At 43.5% G+C, this 19,984-nt stretch overlaps 1 protein-coding gene across 1 annotated transcript; it reads right to left on the reverse strand.

The window, feature by feature from the left end:
• Positions 1–8,769: 8,769 nt before the first annotated feature.
• Positions 8,770–17,690, reverse strand: LOC115897550 (RNA polymerase-associated protein LEO1-like). Its single transcript, XM_030930806.1, has 7 exons — positions 17,610–17,690; positions 16,423–16,568; positions 14,977–15,061; positions 13,586–13,680; positions 12,577–12,711; positions 10,875–11,010; positions 8,770–9,133 (listed from the first exon to the last, which is right to left on the reverse strand). Exons 1-7 carry the CDS (start codon positions 17,688–17,690, stop codon positions 8,804–8,806), a joined length of 1,008 nt encoding a protein of 335 aa, XP_030786666.1. The 3' UTR covers positions 8,770–8,803.
• Between the last annotated feature and the right edge of the window lie 2,294 nt (positions 17,691–19,984).

Genomic DNA, 19,984 nt, shown 5'->3' on the forward strand with positions numbered 1-19,984 from the left:
CTCTATCTCAAGAAAAAAAAAAAAAGAGCTGCACTCCTAGTACTTTGGGAGACTAAGCAGGGAGGATTACTTGAGCCCAGGAGTTTGAAACCATCCTGGACAACATAACAAGACCCCATCTTTACAAAAAATTTAAAAATTAGCCAGACACCCATACTGCCAGCTACTTAGGAGTCTAAAGTGGGAGAATTGCTTGAGCCTGGGAGATTGAAGCTGCAGTGAGCTTTGATCATGTGACTGCATTCCAGCCTGGGTAATAGAGTGAGACTCTGTCTCCCAAAAAAAAAAACTAGCAGTTTTTTTGTTGTTGTTTTTGTCTTTCACTTAGGACACCTGCTCTAAAGGCTAGATAAAAATAGATTGTAGTGGCCGGGTGCAGTCGCTCACACCTGTAATCCCAGCACTTTGGAGGCCGAGGTGGGAGAATCACTTGAGGTCAGGACTTCAAGACCAGCCTGGCCAACGTGGCAAAACCCCATCTCTACTAAAAATGCAAAAAATTAGCTGGGCATGGTGGTGTGCACCTGTAATTCCAGCTACTAGGGAGCCTGAGGCAGAAGAATCGCTTGAACCCGGGAGGCGGAGGTTGCAGTGAGCCAAGATCGCACCATTGCACTCCAGCCTGGGTGACAGAGTGAGACTCCATCTCCAAAAAATATATGTATTAAGAAACACCACCAGCAGTGTTTTGTTAATATAGCTGTAACAAGTTATTACATTCTTTTTTTTTTTTTTTTTTTTTTTTTTTGAGACGGAGTCTCCCTCTGTTGCCCAGGCTGGAGTGCAGTGGCCGGATCTCAGCTCACTGCAAGTTCCGCCTCCCGGGTTTATGCCATTCTCCTGCCTCAGCCTCCCGAGTAGCTGGGACTGCAAGCGCCCGCCACATCGCCTGGCTAGTTTTTTATATTTTTTAGTAGAGACGGGGTTTCATCGGGTTAGCCAGGATGGTCTTGATCTCCTGACCTTGTGATCCGCCTGTCTCGGCCTCCCAAAGTGCTGGGATTACAGGCTTGAGCCACCACGCCCGGCCTCTTTTTTTTTTTTTTTAAGTTAGAGTTTTACTCTTGTCGCCCAGGCTGGAGTGCAATGGCGCAATCTCGGATCACTGCAACCTCCGCTTCCTTGGTTCAAGCGATTCTCCTGCCTCAGCCTCCTGGGTAGCTGGGACTACAGGCGCCCACCACCATGCCCGGCTAATTTTTGTATTTTCAGTAGAGATGGAGTTTCGCCATCGTGACCAGGCTGGTCTCGAACTCCTGACCTCTTAATCCACCCGCCTCAGCCTCCCAAAGTGCTGGGATTACAGGTGTGAGCCACCATGCCCAGCCCAAGTTATTACATTCTTAAGACAATCAGACACCTCTTAAAGTCTACATATATGAAGTTTTACTCCCTTTTCTACACTCAGTATGTCTTAATTGATGCAAAGCAATTAATTGGCCTAAAATGTTTCAAATATTATAGTCTATACATTCAGAGAGTAAGGTTTAAGAATGAATTATTGGTGCTTCTTGATGGCTGTATATAGCAGTTTTTAGAAGTTTAAATTTCACCTGTACTCAGAAAGATAAGCTTTTGATTCAGTGGTTTCAAATTTTTAGATCAATCCATTTAAGAATTGTTTTTTCAAATGTATATAAACGTATAACAAAAATTTTTGTAATTTCAAATGTGTTTTTTTCAGTTTTTTGGATGAATTATTATATTTGGTTTTAGTTACATTTAAAAGCTTGAAAATTACCTTTGTAACAATCATTTGAGTATCATTCGTTGTCACATGAAATCAGGTATTTACATTTTTTTCTAATGCTAAAATATCCAACATTGTAATTGCCTTATTTTTCCATTTTTATAAGTATAAAAGCAATGAATTTTAACACTGATATTTAAGTAATACAAAATATTATCCAAATTCATAACAGCACAGTGAAGTTTCTTTTGAAGACTATGTACTAGAAGCATTTAGAACTTACCAATATATACTGGGATAAATCGTTTCAATAAAGTTTATCAAATATTCTGTAAACTTGGACTTTTTAAAAAAGCATGTAATCCCTTTCATTCCTAAGTTCTAAAATTAATTCCTTATATCCTTCTTCAAGAACAAGTTTATCAATTTCCCTGAGTTATTCAGTCCTACCTGTTATGAACTGAATATTTGTATCCACACCTGCCCCCCACCCCAGATTCACATGTTGAAGCCCTAACCCCCAATGTGAAGGTATTTGGAGATGGGGCCTTTGGAAGGTAATTAAGGCTAGATAGGATCACAAGGTTGGTCCCCTTATGATGGCATTTGTGTTCATATACAAAGAGACAGGAGACTCTCTCCATCATGTGAAGATACACCAAAACAGCAGCTGCCTGCAAGCCAGGAAGGGAACCCTCATCAGGAACCAAACCATGATCTTGGACTTCCCAGCCTCTAGGAACGTGAGCAATAAATTTCTGTTATTTAAGCCACCCAGTCTATGAATCATGTAAAATTAGTTATAATAGTTGAACACTTTTACTCATAAAAATAGTAATTTCATAAGGTTCAACCTAATATCATCAGTACTAGGCCCTGTCTGTTCATAAAATTGAATTGAGTTGACAAATATGAAAGAGCAGGGTCAGACAAGTGCAGTGGCTCACGCCTGTAATCCCAGTACTTTGGGAGGCCGAGGCAGGCGGATCACCTGAGGTGAGGAGTTCAAGACCAGCCTGGCCAATATGGTGAAACCCTGTCTCTACTAAAAATACAAAAATTAGCCAGGCATGGTGGTGCATGCCTGTAGTCCCAGCTGTTCAAGAGGTTGAGGCAGGAGAATAGCTTGAACCCAGGAGGTGAAGGTTGCAGTGAGCCGAAATCGCACCACTGCACTCCAGTCTGGGCAACAGAACAAGACTCCTTCTCAAAAAAAAAAAAAGGCTGGGCATAGAGGCTTACGCCTGTAATCCCAACACTTTGGGAGGCTAAGGTGGGCTGATCACCTGAGGTCAGGAGTTCAAGAACGGCCTGGCCAACATGGCGAAACCCCCTCTCTACTAAAAATACAAAAATCAGCTAGGTGCAGTGGCGAGTGCCCATAATCCCAGCTACTCAGGAGGCTGAGACAGGAGAATCACTTGAGCCCAGGAGACAGGTTGCAGTGAGCCGAGATCGCGCCACTGTACTCCAGCCTCAGTGACAGGGTGAGACTCCGTCTCAAAAAAAAAAAAAAAAAAACCAAAAAAAAAAAAAAACAGGGAAACATGTAATAGGTTTGAGGAAACTTAAGGATAAAAGTTAAATAATTTAAAGTTTTCAGAGTTTTCCTAACTTAGGGGAATAAAGAAATTGACCTGGAATCTTTAATGTCATTCTGCCTTCTGAGAATGGCTTTTGAGCTTCATATTCATGTACAGGAAGCCTCGATGCATATTCCCTTTGGTGAGTCAGGGAGACTCGGGTGCTTGAGTTGTGAGCTGCTCCCCTGAGTTCAAGAGGACTTGAGTGCCAGGGACTGGCTGTGAGGCAACAGTGCCCTCACCATGTCCTCCAAAGCAGTCCAACTAAAAATGCTCAGCCTGGTGCTACCACTGCTCTTATAGGTACCAAATAGTGGGAGTGACTTGACCACTTCTGAGTCTAAAATTGCCAAACGTTTTTTTCCTTCAACTGTTAAGCTTTCCTGCATGGTCTGCAAAGGTCGAGGGCTTGCAGATCCCAACCCAGTCCCCCAGCCCCTGTCCTGTTCACAGACATAGCAGATCCTCAAGGCCAGCCCCTTAGAAAGAAACCTGATGTTAAAATTAAGTTGTGCTAGTACCCTTCATTGTTCTGAATGAGTCTCTCAATTCTTTAGAAGCTAATGCTAATTGTGAATGTGTTTAATATACAAGCACAAAATTATGCTGTAAAAGTATAAAAGGGAAGGAAATAGAATTGTAAAATGGGATTTTTGGCATGGTGAAATGGGCTATTTTTTTCCCTTTGATCATTTCTATTTAACAAAACATTTTAAAATATATATCTAGTATTCTCAGAGGTAGAGAAATATAAACATTGAATTGAAGGATTTATGTGGTCAAATCTAAAGCCCCCCTAGTTCAAGAAACTGATGTCAGAGAAGGGACTCCCCAACATAACAGCATTTGTTGGTTCATTCAGTAGTTTTTAGGTTCTATTATGTTCCAGCTATTGTAGCAATCACAAAACTAGAAATCAAATCTGGTATTTTGTTTCCCATTGCAGTTTTCCCTAAACCTAATGGTGCCTGTTTATCTCGGGTAGATATTTTGGATATCTTCATAAGGTCACTAAAGTATTAGCCCAGCATTGTGATCACTATACATGGAAGATTCCAACCCTTGTCTCAGAAAAGCTTACTTGTTTATTTAAGTAAAAGCTTTGTACAAAGGTCTTAAGCTCTTTAAACCTCAGCTTCCACATCTATAAAAGGGGTATAACAGCACCTGCCCTAAGGATTAGAAGTGGTCAAGCCCACACAGCTCTGGTTAAGTACCAGGTATCCAGTGAGCTCTCCCTGCTGTACCTGCTCTTCCAAGAGCACCGTGCCATATGGGAAATGGAATTAATGCCATACTAAGGGGACTACAGAGCACAGAAAGGCCCCAAACTCAGCTAGGCAGGCCAGGGAGGACATCCTGGAGGAGGCCACAACTGAGCCGAACTTAACAGCAGGAATGCACTAAAACCTAAGATCCACCCACAGTAAACAGTGAACAAAATCCTCCTCGTTGGGAAAAAAATGAATTTTCTAACGTCATGGACTTGCTTTTGAAAACTTTTTATTCACAACCAGGATTATGCAAAAGCAACTCAATTTCAATTAAAACAAGTCATTTCATAATTGTTTTAAAACAAACTGTTGAGGCCGGGCACAGTGGCTCAAGCCTGTAATCCCAGCACTTTGGGAGGCCGAGACGGGCGGATCACGAGGTCAGGAGATCAAGACCATCCTGACTAACACGGTGAAACCCCGTCTCTACTAAAAAATACAAAAAAAAAAAAACTGTTAAATACAGTGAGTGCACATTTTAGGGCTTTATGTCATCTTCTTCCTCTTCATGCTCTGCTTTCCTCTTTCTGGAAGGTTTGCCTGAATAAATATGAGAGGTAAGACATAAAATTCAAAATAAATTGTTTTTGGAAATTTTATCTTAAAATGGTTCTGACAGTGAGGGAGCCAGCCCTTCACGCTAGAGCTCAGACACTGTCTACATCAGGCAACTGAATAGGTTTCCCCTAGGCAGTGGTCAAGGCTGAAGAGACACCTTACTTTTTTTTTTTGTTTTTTTTGAGACGGAGTTTTGCTCGTTTCCCAGACTGGAGTGCAGTGGCGTGATCTCAGCTCACTGCAACCTCTACATCCCAGGTTCGAGCAATTCTTCTGCCTCAGCCTCCCAAATAGCTGGGATTCCAGGCATTCACCACCATGCCCGGCTAATTTTTGTATTTTTAGTAGAGATGGATTTTCACCATGTTGGCCAGGCTGGTCTCGAACTCCTGACCTCAGGTGATACGCCCGCCTCAGCCTCCCAAAGTGCTGGGATTACAGGCATGACCCACCGCACCCGGCCTACATAGCATTTATATTGTATTATAAGTAATCTAGAGATAATTTTTTGTTTTGAGACAGGATCTTGCTCTGTTGTCTATGCTGGAGTGCAGTGGCACGATTACGGCTCACTGCAGCCTCAACCTCCTGGGTTCAATTGATCCTCCTGCCTAAGCTTCCTGAGTAGCTGGGACTACCTGCGCTCAGCTAATTAAAAAAAAATTTTTTTTTTTTTTGTAGAGATGGGGGTCTCATCTTGGTCTCAGGCTGGGCTCAAATGATCCACCCGCCTCAGCCTCCCAAAATGCTGGGCTCCCAAAGCACCCAGCCTACAAATGATTTAAAGCATACAGGGGGATGTGCATAGCTTATATGCAAATGCTAAACTATCTTATATAAGCAACTTGAGCACTTGTGATTTTGGTATCCTCTGAGTCCTGGAACCAATCCACCATGAATACTGAGGGACAACTGTGTGTTGTGTAGAGAGAGGAAAAAATAAATGAACACACAGTGACCAATGTTGTCACTGCAGTGTTTTTCCTGTCTGTATCTCCAGAACCTAGAACAGAGCATGTGTTCAGAAAACATTCGATGAATTAATATGGCCAATGGGCGGCCGGGCGCGGTGGCTCAAGCCTGTAATCCCAGCACTTTGGGAGGCCGAGACGGGCGGATCACAAGGTCAGGAGATCGAGACCATCCTGGCTAACACAGTGAAACCCCGTCTCTACTAAAAATACAAAAATCTAGCCGGGCGAGGTGGCGGGCGCCTGTAGTCCCAGCTACTCGGGAGGCTGAGGCAGGAGAATGGCGTAAACCCAGGAGGCGGAGCTGGTAGTGAGCTGAGATCCAGCCACTGCACTCCAGCCCGGGCGACAGAGGGAGACTCCGTCTCAAAAAAAAAAAAAAAAAAAAAAAAAAAAAAAAAAAAAAAAAAATATGGCCAATGGGCAATACCATAGTGATTCTCTTATATAATTCATACTTAAGGCCAGGCACAGTGGCTCATGCCTGTAATTCCCACACTTTTGGAGGCCGAGACAGGCAAATCACTTGAGGCCCAAGAGTTCAAGACCAGCCTGGCCAACATGGCAAAATCCTGTCTCTACTAAAGACACACACACACACCACACACACACACACACACACACATTAGCCAGGCATGGCGGTGCATGCCTGTAATTTCAGTTACTCAAGTGGTTGAGGCACAAGAATTGCTTGAACCTGGGAGGCGGAGGTTGCAGTGAGCCAAGACTGTGCCACTGACTCTAGCCTGGGCAACATAGCAAGACTGTCTCAAAATAAAAAATAAATAAATAAATAAATGACTTAAAATTTATTTGTACCTGTGATCTTACAAAAGGAAAAGAAAACAAAGGAAAATATTTTTATAACAAATGAGATAACCTCTCAACTACTATTACATTGAAACAATAAGGACACCCAGTTTTAAGCCAGGTACCATAGCTCACGCCTGTAATCCCAGCACTTTGGGAGGCCAAGGTGGAAGGATTGCTAAAGGCCAGGAGTTCGAGACTAGCCTGAGCAACATATTGAGACCCCATCTCTGCAAACCATTTTAAAAATGAGCCAGGCATGGTGGTGCACGCCTGTCGTTACAGCTACTCAGAAGGCTTTGGCAGGAGGATCACTTCAACCCAGGAGATTGAGGCTATAGTGAGCCATGATCATACCACTGCATTCCAACCTGGGCAACAGAGCAAGACCCTGTCTTAAAAATAAAATAAAATAAAAGGCCAGGTATGGTGGTATTGGTATCTCATGCCTGTAATCCTAGTACTTTGGGAGGCTGAGGTGGGAGGATCACTTGAGACCAGCCTGGCCAACATGGTGAAACCCCATCACTACTAAAAAGTACCAAAATTAGCCACCCTTGGTGGCAGGTGCCTGTAATCCCAGCTACTTGGGAGGCTGAGGCAGGAGACTCACATGAACCTGGGAGGTGGAGGTTGCAGCGAGCCGAGATTGTGACACTGCACTCCACCCTGGGTGACAGAGTGAGACTCCATCTCAAAAAAATAAATAAATTTTAAAAGACACCCAATGTCCCACAATGAACATGGTAGACCACCCTTGTTCTACCCACATGAAGCAATTTGTAGTTCTGTAGCTGAGACTTGGTATCTCAGGCCCTGCACCTTTCTTTACAGGCCTCTCCATGTTCCTAGAGTGCCTAACCTGGCCTTTGTGCTTGCAAGCTTCTGCTCATTCTTCAGTACCCAGCAGAGACTTCCTCCTCCATGCAGCCTTCCAAGACCCACCCGAGCACAGGTATCAGACCTTTGGGTCACTCCTAGTCCTACTACTGCATTTATCTCACTGGATTTCAGTCAAGTGTGTAGACAGCTAATTTGTGCATGCCTGGTCTGTGAGCTCTGTTCCCAGCAGCTGGCTCCTGAGTACAGGGTAAACTCTGAGAATTGACTACATTTGGTCTTACTTCATCATTACTGAGTTTCTTTGCTCTCACTAATCTTTGAGTCTTATCTTCTGACCCCTGATCACTGTCTGAGGAATAGATCTGGCTTGTTCCTCTGAAAGCAAAGGAATTTTAGACATGGGATTCACCTTCAAAGATGGTTTATTCCTCAGTGTTTCTTTTGCCAAATATTGTTGCTTCCCACTGTACATTTTTCCTGAAGGAGTCAACTTTTTTTAAAAGTTTCACTGGGAAGGTAAATAGAACTTTCAGACATGCTGAAATGACTAGATTTGAGAGGTTTTGTTCTCAGGTTATTTGATCACTTTTAAATACATACACATCAGTTTTAAGAACTGTGAAGCTTAAATATTGGGTCTTTAATTATACAAGCAGAGGAACTGCTTTATATACATTTCCTTCCACAAGGACATAAATTGTTTAATTGATTTTATTTGGAGGATGCCATAGTTTTTTTTCTTTTTCTTTCTTTTTTTTTTTTTTTGAGACAGAGTTCGCTCTTGTTGCCCAGGTGCCCAGGTTGGAGTGCAGTAGTGCACTCTTGGCCCACTGCAACCTCCATCTCCCAGGTATAAGCGATTCTCCTGTCTCACCCTCCTGAGTAGCTGGGATTACAGGCATCCGCCACCATGCCTGGCTAATTTTTCTATTTTTAGTAGAGACGGGGTTTCACCATGTTGGCCAGTCTGGTCTTGAGCTCCTGACCTCAGGTCATCCGCCTGCCTCAGCTTCCCAAAGTGCTGGGATTACAGGCGTGAGCCACTGCGCCCAGCCAGATGCCATATTCTCACAGCTAATCTTTTCTGTGGGAGAGAAAACAAAAAGGCTTTCGTACTTTTGTCCTCAATAAATAGTAGGACAAGGAGTGACAGCTCGCCAGAGCAAAAGCAGGCACTGCCACCCTGAAATGATGAAATGTGACCTCCATACCTGACTCACCTTGGAATTCACCTTGATAATAGTTTTTAATAGCAGCCAGGCTGAAGGTGTCCTTGCCTTCCTCCTCCACACCGTCACTGCCAGGGTCCTGGTAGGAGACACTTGGCCCCTGCTGGTAGCGCTTCTCCTGCAGATGGATTACCTGAGACTCCCGCTGAGTGGAAGCCCTCAAGCGTTCTTCTTTCTGTAAAGAAGCAAATAACCTCTTCAGCCTAAAACAAAAACTTGTGCCCTCTTGTATCTACTTTTACCATAAAGAACACATAATGCCTAGTCCAGGGTAACAGCTGTCCCATGTGTCTTTGGGGTACCATATTCCCCATCACACCTCTGTTACTCCACGTGGATCCTTTGGTTTGCAGGTGTGAAGGCAATGCAAGGGTGAAGAGGCAGAAGGGGCCAGGTGCAGTGGCTCACGTCTGTAATCCCAGCAATCTGGTAGGCCAAGGCGGGCAGATCACTTGAGGTCAGGAGTTCGAGACCAGCCTGGGAAACATGGCAAAACCCCCATCTCCACCAAAAAATGCAAAAATTAGATGGGGGTGGTGACACACGCCTGTAGCTGTAGTCCTCAGCTACTCAGGCGGCTGAAGAAGGAGAATCACTTAAACTTGGGAGGCAGAGGTTTCTGTGAGCCAGGATCATGCCACTGTAGTCCAGCCTGGCCGACAGAGCGAGACGCCGTCTCAAAAAAAAGAGGCAGAAAGGTGCCCTGACACTAACCGGCTTGATTGGCATTGGCACAGGCCTGTCTTCCGGAGCCGTGCTGCTGTTCTGTGCTGCCACTCGGCCCAGAGAGAAGCCTGGAGCAGGAGAGGCTGTTTCTGTTCATCCCTGAGCCACAACCACCTGACCTGCCCAGACTCCACCAAACTCCCATGGCTCCCAGATATTCCTGTCCTGACCCCTCAACCCAGAGCTCCCCATAGCTCCAGTGACAGAATGGAGAGGCCTTACTAGGGGACAGTTCTTGAGCCACAAGGTAGACTCCATTTTTTAAAATCTGCCTGGCATTTCACACATTGGGGTTCACAATGTATGTTTGTGAAGGGTTACATTTTTTTACACCATCAGTTTTCTAGATTTCAGAGTCCTTTGTTTGGTAGTCTCACCAGCAGCCATTGACATTACTGTGGTTAATTACACACTTAGAAGGTTAAGCTGGTTCCCTGATGACTGCAAGAAATAAAACAGCAGTGGCAATAAGAAATGGTGAATTAGGCCGGGCGCGGTGGCTCAAGCCTGTAATCCCAGCACTTTGGGAGGCCGAGACGGGTGGATCACAAGGTCAGGAGATCGAGACCATCCTGGCTAACATGGTGAAACCCCATCTCTACTAAAAAAAAAAAAATACAAGGCCGGGCGCGGTGGCTCAAGCCTGTAATCCCAGCACTTTGGGAGGCCGAGACGGGCGGATCACGAGGTCAGGAGATCGAGACCATCCTGGTGAACACGGTGAAACCCCATCTCTACTAAAAATACAAAAACTAGCCGGGCGAGGTGGTGGGCGCCTGTAGTCCCAGCTAGTCGGGAGGCTGAGGCAGGAGAATGGCGTAAACCCGGGAGGCAGAGCTTGCAGTGAGCTGAGATCTGGCCACTGCACTCCAGTCCGGGCGACAGAGCGAGACTCCGCCTCAAAAAAAAAAAAAAAAAAAAAAAAAAAAAAAAAAATACAAAAAACTAGCCGGGTGAGGTGGCGGGGGCCTGTAGTCCCAGCTACTCAGGAGGCTGAGGCAGGAGAATGGTGTGAACGTGGGAGGCGGAGCTTGCAGTGAGCTGAGTGAGATCCGGCCACTGCACTCCAGCCTGGGCGACAGAGCGAGACTCCGTCTCAAAAAAAAAAAAAAAAAAAAGGTGAATTAATGTTCTGGAAAACATAGGTCTTACTACTCCAAATGTCCCAGGATAAAGTTTAGCAAACATACCTTCATCACTTCTGTGTGTTGGCCTTCAGGATCACGACCCGCCATTGGTAAGATTCTAATTTTCTGTGTCTTTGAACTTCTATTAGCAAGTGGCAGGGTCATCTTTCTGTATGTGGCACTGTCTCTAGAGTGAGGTCTGCCAGGAAGTGGACAAAAATGTCTCACTGGTCACTATGAACATTTGGAGGCAATCATACTGATAGCAAAAACACCTGGGGATGAGGACCTCGTACTCAGCAGACAGAGGAGGCAGGATCACAGTTCTTCCTTCTCCAGCCTCCTGAGAAACTCCTCCCTCTGCCCCACCTCCTGGGGAAAGCTGACTGGGCTAAAGTGGGAGTGCAGCAGAAGTGAGGAGAGGCAGGTGGCAAGGTCAAAGTATTTTACAAAGAATATCCCCGATTGCAGTCAGAGAGAGGAGAAGAGACCGAATATGAAATTTCAGTTCCCAGAGGGAGGTGCAGATGCCAGAAGGGACATTTAGAGAACTAACAGTGAGTCTCTCCATCTGGAAAAAATTGGAAGTCAAAGCAAGGAGATAGGTCACAGTAGTAGCAGGGGCCTTATAACAGCCCAGGGGGATAATACAGCTAGACCAGGAGTCCTAGGTGGAAAGAAATGTCTTCCTGACTACAGGAAGGCAGCTTTTAATTATGTGTATCAGAGGGGAGGAGAATGATCCTTAGGGGAGAGTCTCTGGAAGAGAGAGCATGGCTACAGAGAGATGGGATGTCCAGAATGCGATGATGCCAGGCAGTCAAATATCCCAGTGTGGAGCACGGGGGACAGTGAAAAAAAGCAAGCTCAGAATCACACGTCTTTTAGGATGCTATTCTAGGAGAGATGATTAAGAGACTGGATTGAGCACCACTCAGCACTTGTGCCAGGTCTCTGTGTGATGTTCTATGTGTTATTTGACTTCATTGATACAACATCCCTGTGCAGTAGATGTTGTTATTGCCATTTTATAGATAAGGAAGCTGGAAACCAGTGAGATTGCAACCCTTCCTCAAGATTACATAACCTCAGAGCTGTCCCTATTTATAGTCTCTAAAAAGACCAACAGATATACTGAATATGTTTTACATACTGTGACATCCATTCACTTAAGTATACAATTAAACAGTTTTACAACCATGACCCCTATCTGATTTTAGAAAACTTCCATGTCCCCCAAAAGAGCGCTTGTCTTTTAAGTACTCCACCTCTGGAGGAAAGCCTGCTCCTAATCAACAGTACTGTGTCCTTCAGAGGGAAGGCATGGAGAAGGGGCCACAACAGTAAGCTTAGCTGGCCACAGCATCTGACTGCTTAGGCACAGGCTGCAGCAGCTTCAGGCAGGGGGAGAGCCCAGCCTGTCGGGTCTGTTGCCGGCACACACCAACACCATTCTGATGATGGCCTAGCTTCCCAGGTCAATTTCACTCCAGGGAAAGGACCTGCTGAGCAGCAGAGCTGCCAGGACAAATCCTCCAGGCTTCTTACCAAGTGGACTGATCAATGTGGATTAACATACCTACATCCTGGGTTATAATCACTCTTCTGGGAATTCTGATAGGATGAACTGGCTCCCTGAGCAGTTCAGCTTGGAGTAAACTTAAAAGGTGTATGAGAACTAGACCGTGGTCCAGGGTTGGGTTGTAGTATTTCTACTTTGTTGCTCCTTAACTGCAGGTAATCATGTGTCGGTGTGAATAGTTACCTAAAGGTAAGTTTGGATTTAAAGATGGCTTGTCCTTGCAGACCAGTGTCTTCTCTTATAAACAGGTGGATGTAATTGCCCAGCAGCGGGGCTTTGTACACATCAAACACTTCATTGCCTAAATGCAGGGACATGCTGGAAATGAGAAACAGTTCAAATATTAGGGTGGATATTTAATGAGTCCTACGGCTTCCATTCTGCCATGTGAGCTTTGCTTAAAATAGTGTGGAACTGCTAGATCCTGTCCTCATACTGAATTCATAGGAAAAGCAGAAAAGATGCTGTAAATAACCTGTCTCCTTCCAAAGTAAAAAGTGGTAAAAATCTATCCTCTTAATTGTTTTGTAATTTTACAAATCTCTACCACTTCATTAGCAAAGCAGAAACAAGTTTCCAAAAGTATCAATTTGTCATGTCTGATATCTCACCAATGGGAGCTACCTTTAGTCTTTCACTTCAGTAAGGTGGATACAATGGCTTTTGTCACATCTTCAGTTCATTTCCAAAGTCTCCACCAGCACAGCTATAAGACCTCTACCCTATTTACTTCTCTCAGGTTTCCTAGGTAATTCCAGAGACCTAGATTTTTGTAAATCCTTTAGTGAAAATGACCCCAGGCCAGGCGCAGTGGCTCATGCCTGTAATCCCACCACTCTGGGAGGCCGAGGCAGGCAGATCACCTGAGGTCAGGAGTTCGAGACCAGCGTAGCCAACACAGTGAAACCCCGTCTCTACTAAAAATACAAAAATTAGCCGGGCGTGGTGGCACATGCCTGTAATCCCAGCTACTCAGGAGGCTGAGGCAGAATAATTACTTGAGCCCAGGAGACAGAGGTTGCAGTGAGCCAAGATCACGCCACTGCACTCCAGCACTCCAGCCTGACAGAGCGAGAGTCTATCTCAAAAAAGAAAAGAAATTGACCCCAAAAGAAGTTTCTACAAAGAAAACCTCACTCATCCCAGGCCTCCCTCTTGGCATGTCAGTATTTTTCAGGCATTTTATGCTCACCTTCTATCTGACCACTTGACCATCCGAGCATTGCTTTCTTTAATTTTATTTCCTTCTTCATCCCGGCGTATCCTCCATCTTATAGTATTTTCTACCTGGTTAAAAACCCAAAGGCATTGGTTAGTTAAACCAGTTTAACTAAATGTTCTTCTTTCTTCAAGTGATTTATAATCATGTGTAAAGACTTGATAGGTAATGATAGAGTGAGCTTACAAAAACTAACTGATTCAGCACAACTGAAACATATACCTAGAGATGTTGGTTAAACTAGCCAGACATTTTCTTCAAATCTTTTCTGAGCTCCAGTTCGTATCAGTGGAAGCAGGAGCTAAGTAGCATGCAGGCCGGAGGTGTTATCAAACAAGACACATGAAGAACTCCAAAGGAGACAGCATGAGGCTTTGGGTCCACTTGAGGTAGAGAGTTAAAATGAGACCTCTGCCTATGGCAGGGCCACTTGAAGATAAATCCAATGAAAGACGGGCGAAAAAGTGCCCCATTCACCTAGTGAGACAGGGAAGCTCTGGGCATGAAATTACAAGTTTTAAAAAAGAATAAACAACGAATTAACAAAAAATTAAAACATGATATCAGTGCTTTGCCCTGTTTTTGAGTCTAAATTTATTCTACCCATATGGTGGAAAGTAACAACAACAACAACAATTTCCCCTGCCCAGTGCTACCACTGGGGCCCCGGTAGAAACTCATAGGCAATCCTGTCGCCAGGTGTGGTGGTGTGCACCTGTACCCAGCTACTCGGGAGGCTGGGGTGGGAAGATCGCTTGAGCCCAGGAGTTTGAGACCATTCTGGGAAAAACAGCAAGGCCCATCTCAAAAAAAAAAAAAAAAAAAAAACAACCAACACAAAAGTTATAAATTAAAAAAAAAAATTGTTTTAAAGGAAACCCCCTTAAGGAAGAACAACATGCCTGTGAAAGCAGTTGGTAGTGCTTTGCAGTCCCAGGCCTTCAAGAGAGGAACCACCTAATGACAAGGTCTCTTTTGTGCATAGTTTGAATATCCATGAAGAGTTGAGACATTTCTATTGTGGGAAATCACCAAGATCTACCCACTGTAAAATGTGGAGTCAGCTCCATATGACTTATTATTATTTATCCTGAAGGAAGTAGCTAACAATTTTCGAAAATGTTTACTTATGTCAAAAAAAGCATAACTGCAACCAAAAGAAGAAAGTGACAATTCTACAGGGATAAAAAAGGGCACATACCTCCTCCTGTAAAAATATTCTGAAAAGGTGTTTTAATTTCTAGGTCTAAAAAGCTATTGAACAAGAAACATAAGAGGATTTCCCAAGCTCAAGTCTCACGTTGTCATCCCTGCTTTACTTTATAAAAGGAAAAACTTAAAAGGAATAAAGTGTGGGATGGTACCTTTAATTTTAACCTGATTCTATCTTCCTCGTCAAGCACTTTCTCATCTTCAAATTCATCTTCATAAAACTGAGGATCAAAAGGCCTACAAATTGTGTTTTTAACATCATGTTAGCCATATTTAGTAAGGAATATGATTAATATTATATTTAATCATCCCTACAATGTGTCCCCATGTGTTTCCAAAAATCACAGTAGACAGATAACTTCATGTAAACCTTCAAAGAAGTATGCATATTACCATGCTTTCTTGAAATTTGTTTCTAAAACATATTGCCTGAAATAAAATTCAAATGCAACTAACAATTCAAAATGTTATTTGATGAAATATGTCTTCCAAAGTATAGGTAACACATGGTCTTCCCATATTTTTTAAAGAAAATGTGTTAAGCACAAGAGCTTGCATGCATGTACCTTAGTGAATCATACCTACTGACACTATTTTGTAGTACAAAATAATTGTCTTTTCTAGATTCACAATGGCTTTTGCATTGAACATTTGTGACTTTTTTTTTTTTTTTTTTTTTTTAGGCAGAGTCTCACTCACTCTGTTACCCAGGCTGGAGTGCAGTGGCACAATCTCGGCTCACTGCAACCTCCATCTCCTGGATTTAAGAGATTCTCACGCCTCAGCCTCCCAAGTAGCTGGGATTACAGACGTGAGCCACCACGCCCAGCTAATTTTTGTATTTTTAGTAGAGACAGGGTTTCACCATTTTGCCCAGGCTGGTCTTAAACTTCTGACCTCAAGTGCCTGCCCGCCTCGGCCTCCCAAAGTGGTGGGATTACAGGCATGAGCCGCCGCACCCGGCCACAACATTTGTGATTTCTCTAGCAGACTTTGTCACTCTTATTTTCTGATTTGTCAGCTTTATACTAGGGAGAAACACCTTCATCCATTGTGATCTGTTTATGTAAAAGAAAGTGCCAAAATGCTAGAAAAATTATTAGCATTAAAATTCTCTCTCAATAGTGATTCATTTTTCTACCACAGCACATCCTAGATTTATTTTTTTCAAAGTTATATGAGAAATCTCCCATCTTTGTGATTAGCAAACTCATGATAAATAAGAAAAAAATATTTATTCTACATTTTTTTTTTTTTTTTTTTTGAGACGGAGTCTCGCTGTGTCACCCAGGCTGGAGTGCTGTGGCCGGATCTTCAGCTCACTGCAAGCTCCGCCTCCCGGGTTCATGCCATTCTCCTGCCTCAGCCTCCCGGGTAGCTGGGACTACAGGTGCTGCCACCTCGCCCGGCTAGTTTTTTTTTTTTTTGTAGTTTTTAGTAGAGACGGGGTTTCACCATGTTAGGCAGGATGGTCTCGATCTCCTGACCTCGTGATCCGCCCGTCTCGGCCTCCCAAAGTGCTGGGATTACAGGCTTGAGCCACCACGCCTGGCTACACATTTTTTTAATATCTTGAAAATTTTAATCAGTCCTCTTACTTGGGTTCTATACTGAGAAACTTGGGTAATTTAACAAAATACAATTCATTTCCTAAATCAGAGTTGATACTGGGAATTTCTTCTTCTATTATGGTTTCAGAAATTGGCTCTTCCTCCTGCTGGTCCTGAGGTACTCCATGTTCATCCTAAGAAAGGAATCATAATGTGAGAGCTTGAAGACATTAGAAATGTACTAGCTTTACTCGTCCTGCACTAGGCAGATGCAGGTTTGACAGGAAGTAATGTTTTGTTTGTTTGTTTTATTTTTTTTTATAGAGTCTTCACTCCGTCACCTAGGCTGGAGTGCAGTGGCGTGATCTCGGCTCACTGCACCCTCCACCTCCCCGGTTCAAACGATTCTCCTGCCTCAGCCTCCTGAGTAGCTGGAATTACAGGCCTGCACCACCATGCCTGGCTAATTTTTGTATTTTTAGTGGAGACAGGGTTTCACCATGTTGGTCAGGCTGGTCTCAAACTCCTGACCTCAGGTGATCTGCCCGCCTTGGCCTCCCAAAGTGCTGGGATTATAGGCGTGAGCTAGCGCGCCTGACTGGGAAGTAAATTTACACTCCACTTTAGGGACAAAACAGTCAGCAATTCTTCCAAGCTTCTCCCTAAAACCTCACCTCATGCCTACAAAAAGCAAAACAGGCTGGGCATGGTGGCTCATGCCTGTAATCTTTGAAACTTCGTCTCAAAAAAAAAAAAGCAAGACAAAACAGAAAAAGAACACGGGAAAACAGGATCCGTTAGCCAACATTAGTAGAAAAAAGTATCTATTTTATTGACGTATTTTGCATAACATATTCAGCAACAGAAGTATGAAATTATTCACCCCATCAATACTAGACAACTATTAAAATCAGAGAATATCAGCATCGCTCATGCTTCTTGTCATAGGCTTGAATAAGAAAAACCTTTAAATCAAAGGTTTTTATATTATATTTTTATATTGTTTTATATTAGTCTAGCCCCTAAAGTTTGGCATCAGCCTTATTCTGAGCAGTTCCTTCTGTGCCTTCTTATATCCAGAAATTCCCAATATAGCTAAGAAAGTCACCTATTCATCAGATGTTTGGCTGTCCACGTCCTCTCTCAACATGAGAGAGACAGACCCATCAGCCTCTGAAGCTTTCTTTTTTTAGCTTTGAATGATGGGATTGGTTGATATTGGTGATTGTACTTACAACCAGCTGTCCTGGAGTAGGTGGTTGATTGCCCTCATCACTCTCAGAAGAAATGTCGTCTATATCTCCAAACAGATCCATGGTCCCACTAGGATCTTTGGTGTTGGGGGGAAATGCACAGTATTAATTTTTCCAACTAAAGTTCTTTACACAGTTCTTGGTCCACCACTTCAACATAGTCCCAAACTTCATAAAACAAATCTCCATTAAACCAACCTCAAACTGACTCCCTAAGCCAGGTTCTCAGAAGCTTAACTAACTAGAGTGTCTTTGAAGAAAGGAGGAGGCAGAGTTGGTGGGTGAAAGGTAAGCCATTCCTGAATTCCTAATCCTCAGAATCAGCATGATAATAGTAAATGCTTGTTGTTATTAAGTGCTGAGTTTGAGAGTGATTTGTTTTCGGGTTTTTTTTTTTTTTTTTTTTTTTTTTTTTTTGAGACAGAGTCTCACTCTCTCAAGCAAGCTAGAGTGCAATGATGCGACCTCGGCTCACTGCAACCTCCGCCTCCCGAGTTCAAGCGATTCTTCTGTCTCAGCCTCCCAAGTAGCTGGGACTACAGGCACACACCACCATGCCTGGCTAACTTTTGTATTTTTAGTAGAGACAGGGTTTCACCATGTTGGTCGGGCTGATCTCAAACTACTGACTTCAAGTGATCCACCCGCCATGGCCTCCCAAAGTGCTGGGATTACAGGTTTGAGCCACTGCACCCGACCAGTTCTTTAGAGAAGTTTTACTAGTGTTTACCCTTTAAAAAGCTTAAGGTTCTATAAAAATGTTGTGAACCTTTCCTAAATTCCTGGCTTTTAAAAGTGATGCATCCGTAAGAGAGCCTAAGTACATAAAAGAAACTTGTGATTCATACAGCCAACAGACACATGAAAAAATGCTCATCATCACTGGCCATCAGAGAAATGCAAATCAAAACCACAATGAGATACCATCTCACACCAGTTAGAATGGCAATCATTAAAAAGTCAGGAAACAACAGGTGCTGGAGAGGATGTGGAGAAATAGGAACACTTTTACACTGTTGGTGGGATTGTAAACTAGTTCAACCATTATGGAAAACAGTATGGCGATTCCTCAAGGATCTAGAACTAGATGTACCATATGACCCAGCCATCCCACTACTGGGTATATACCCAAAGGATTATAAATCATGCTGCTATAAAGACACATGCACACGTATGTTTATTGCGGCACTATTCACAATAGCAAAGACTTGGAATCAACCCAAATGTCCATCTGTGACAGACTGGATTAAGAAAATGTGGCACATATACACCATGGAACATTATGCAGCCATAAAAAAGGATGAGTTTGCATCCTTTGTAGGGACATGGATGCAGCTGGAAACCATCATTCTTAGCAAACTATCACAAGAAGAGAAAACCAAACACCGCATGTTCTCACTCATAGGTGGGAACTGAACAATGAGATCACTTGGACTCGGGAAGGGGAACATCACACATCGGGGCCTATCATGGGGAGGGGGGAGGGGGGAGGGATTGCATTGGGAGTTATACCTGATATAAATGACGAATTGATGGGTGCTGACGAGTTGATGGGTGCAGCACACCAACATGGCACAAGTATACATATGTAACAAACCTGCACGTTATGCACATGTACCCTAGAACTTAAAGTATAATAAAAAAAAAAAAAAAAAGAAACTTGTGGTATCAGGAGCCAGGGCCAAAATGTGTGCATTACTAGAACATGAAAAGCACCATTGCTTAGGGCTATCTTCCTAGTTACCATGTCTGAGTCATGACCAGATGTGGTGGCTCATGCCTATAATCCCAGCACTCTGGGAGGCTGAGGCGGGTGGATCACCTGAGGTCAGGAGTCAAGACCAGGCTGGTCAACATGGCAAAACCCCATCTCTACCAAACTTAAGAAAATTAGGCAGGCGTAGTGGCACACGCCTGTAATCACAGCTACTTGGGAGGCTGAGGCACGAGAATTGCTTGAACCCAGGAGGTGGAGGTTGCAGTGAGTCAAGATCATGTCACTGCACTCCAGCCTGGGCGACAGAGCGAGACTCCGTCTCAAAAAAAAAAAAAAAAAAAAAAAAAAAAAAAAAAAAAACACCGCAACTCAGTAAGTTTAATGTACCAGGAGTAGTGAATAGCTAGATGCATAATTTGTACAATTTTATAAAGTTTAAGAAAGACATTTGCAATGGAGTTATGCTGACTCTTTTCCCTTATTTTAATCTCCCAAGCTGTCACAAAGTATTTGATGGTAGCTTTGATTATGATTGTGACTCTCTAACAAAGACATCTGTTCCTGGCTGAAATGTGTAGCAACAAGGTAGCAAAATTCTGAACCAAAACAGAAAGAGTGCTTAACAGCATTTGACAACAGT

Source organism: Rhinopithecus roxellana, chromosome 5 (assembly GCF_007565055.1).
Source record: "Rhinopithecus roxellana isolate Shanxi Qingling chromosome 5, ASM756505v1, whole genome shotgun sequence".
NCBI classification, from domain to species: domain Eukaryota; kingdom Metazoa; phylum Chordata; class Mammalia; order Primates; family Cercopithecidae; genus Rhinopithecus; species Rhinopithecus roxellana.

Bases quoted from the DNA above. Each gene is read 5' to 3' on its own strand.
- LOC115897550 (XM_030930806.1), bottom strand. From the start codon at position 17,690: ATGGATCTGTTTGGAGATATAGACGACATTTCTTCTGAGAGTGATGAG. The intron at 12,712-13,585 runs GTGAGCATAAAA...TCTCATTTCCAG, and splicing joins GTCAAGTGGTCAGATAGAAG to CATGTCCCTGCATTTAGGCA. The intron at 9,134-10,874 runs GTATGTTTGCTA...GCTTCTTTACAG, and splicing joins AACACACAGAAGTGATGAAG to AAAGAAGAACGCTTGAGGGC.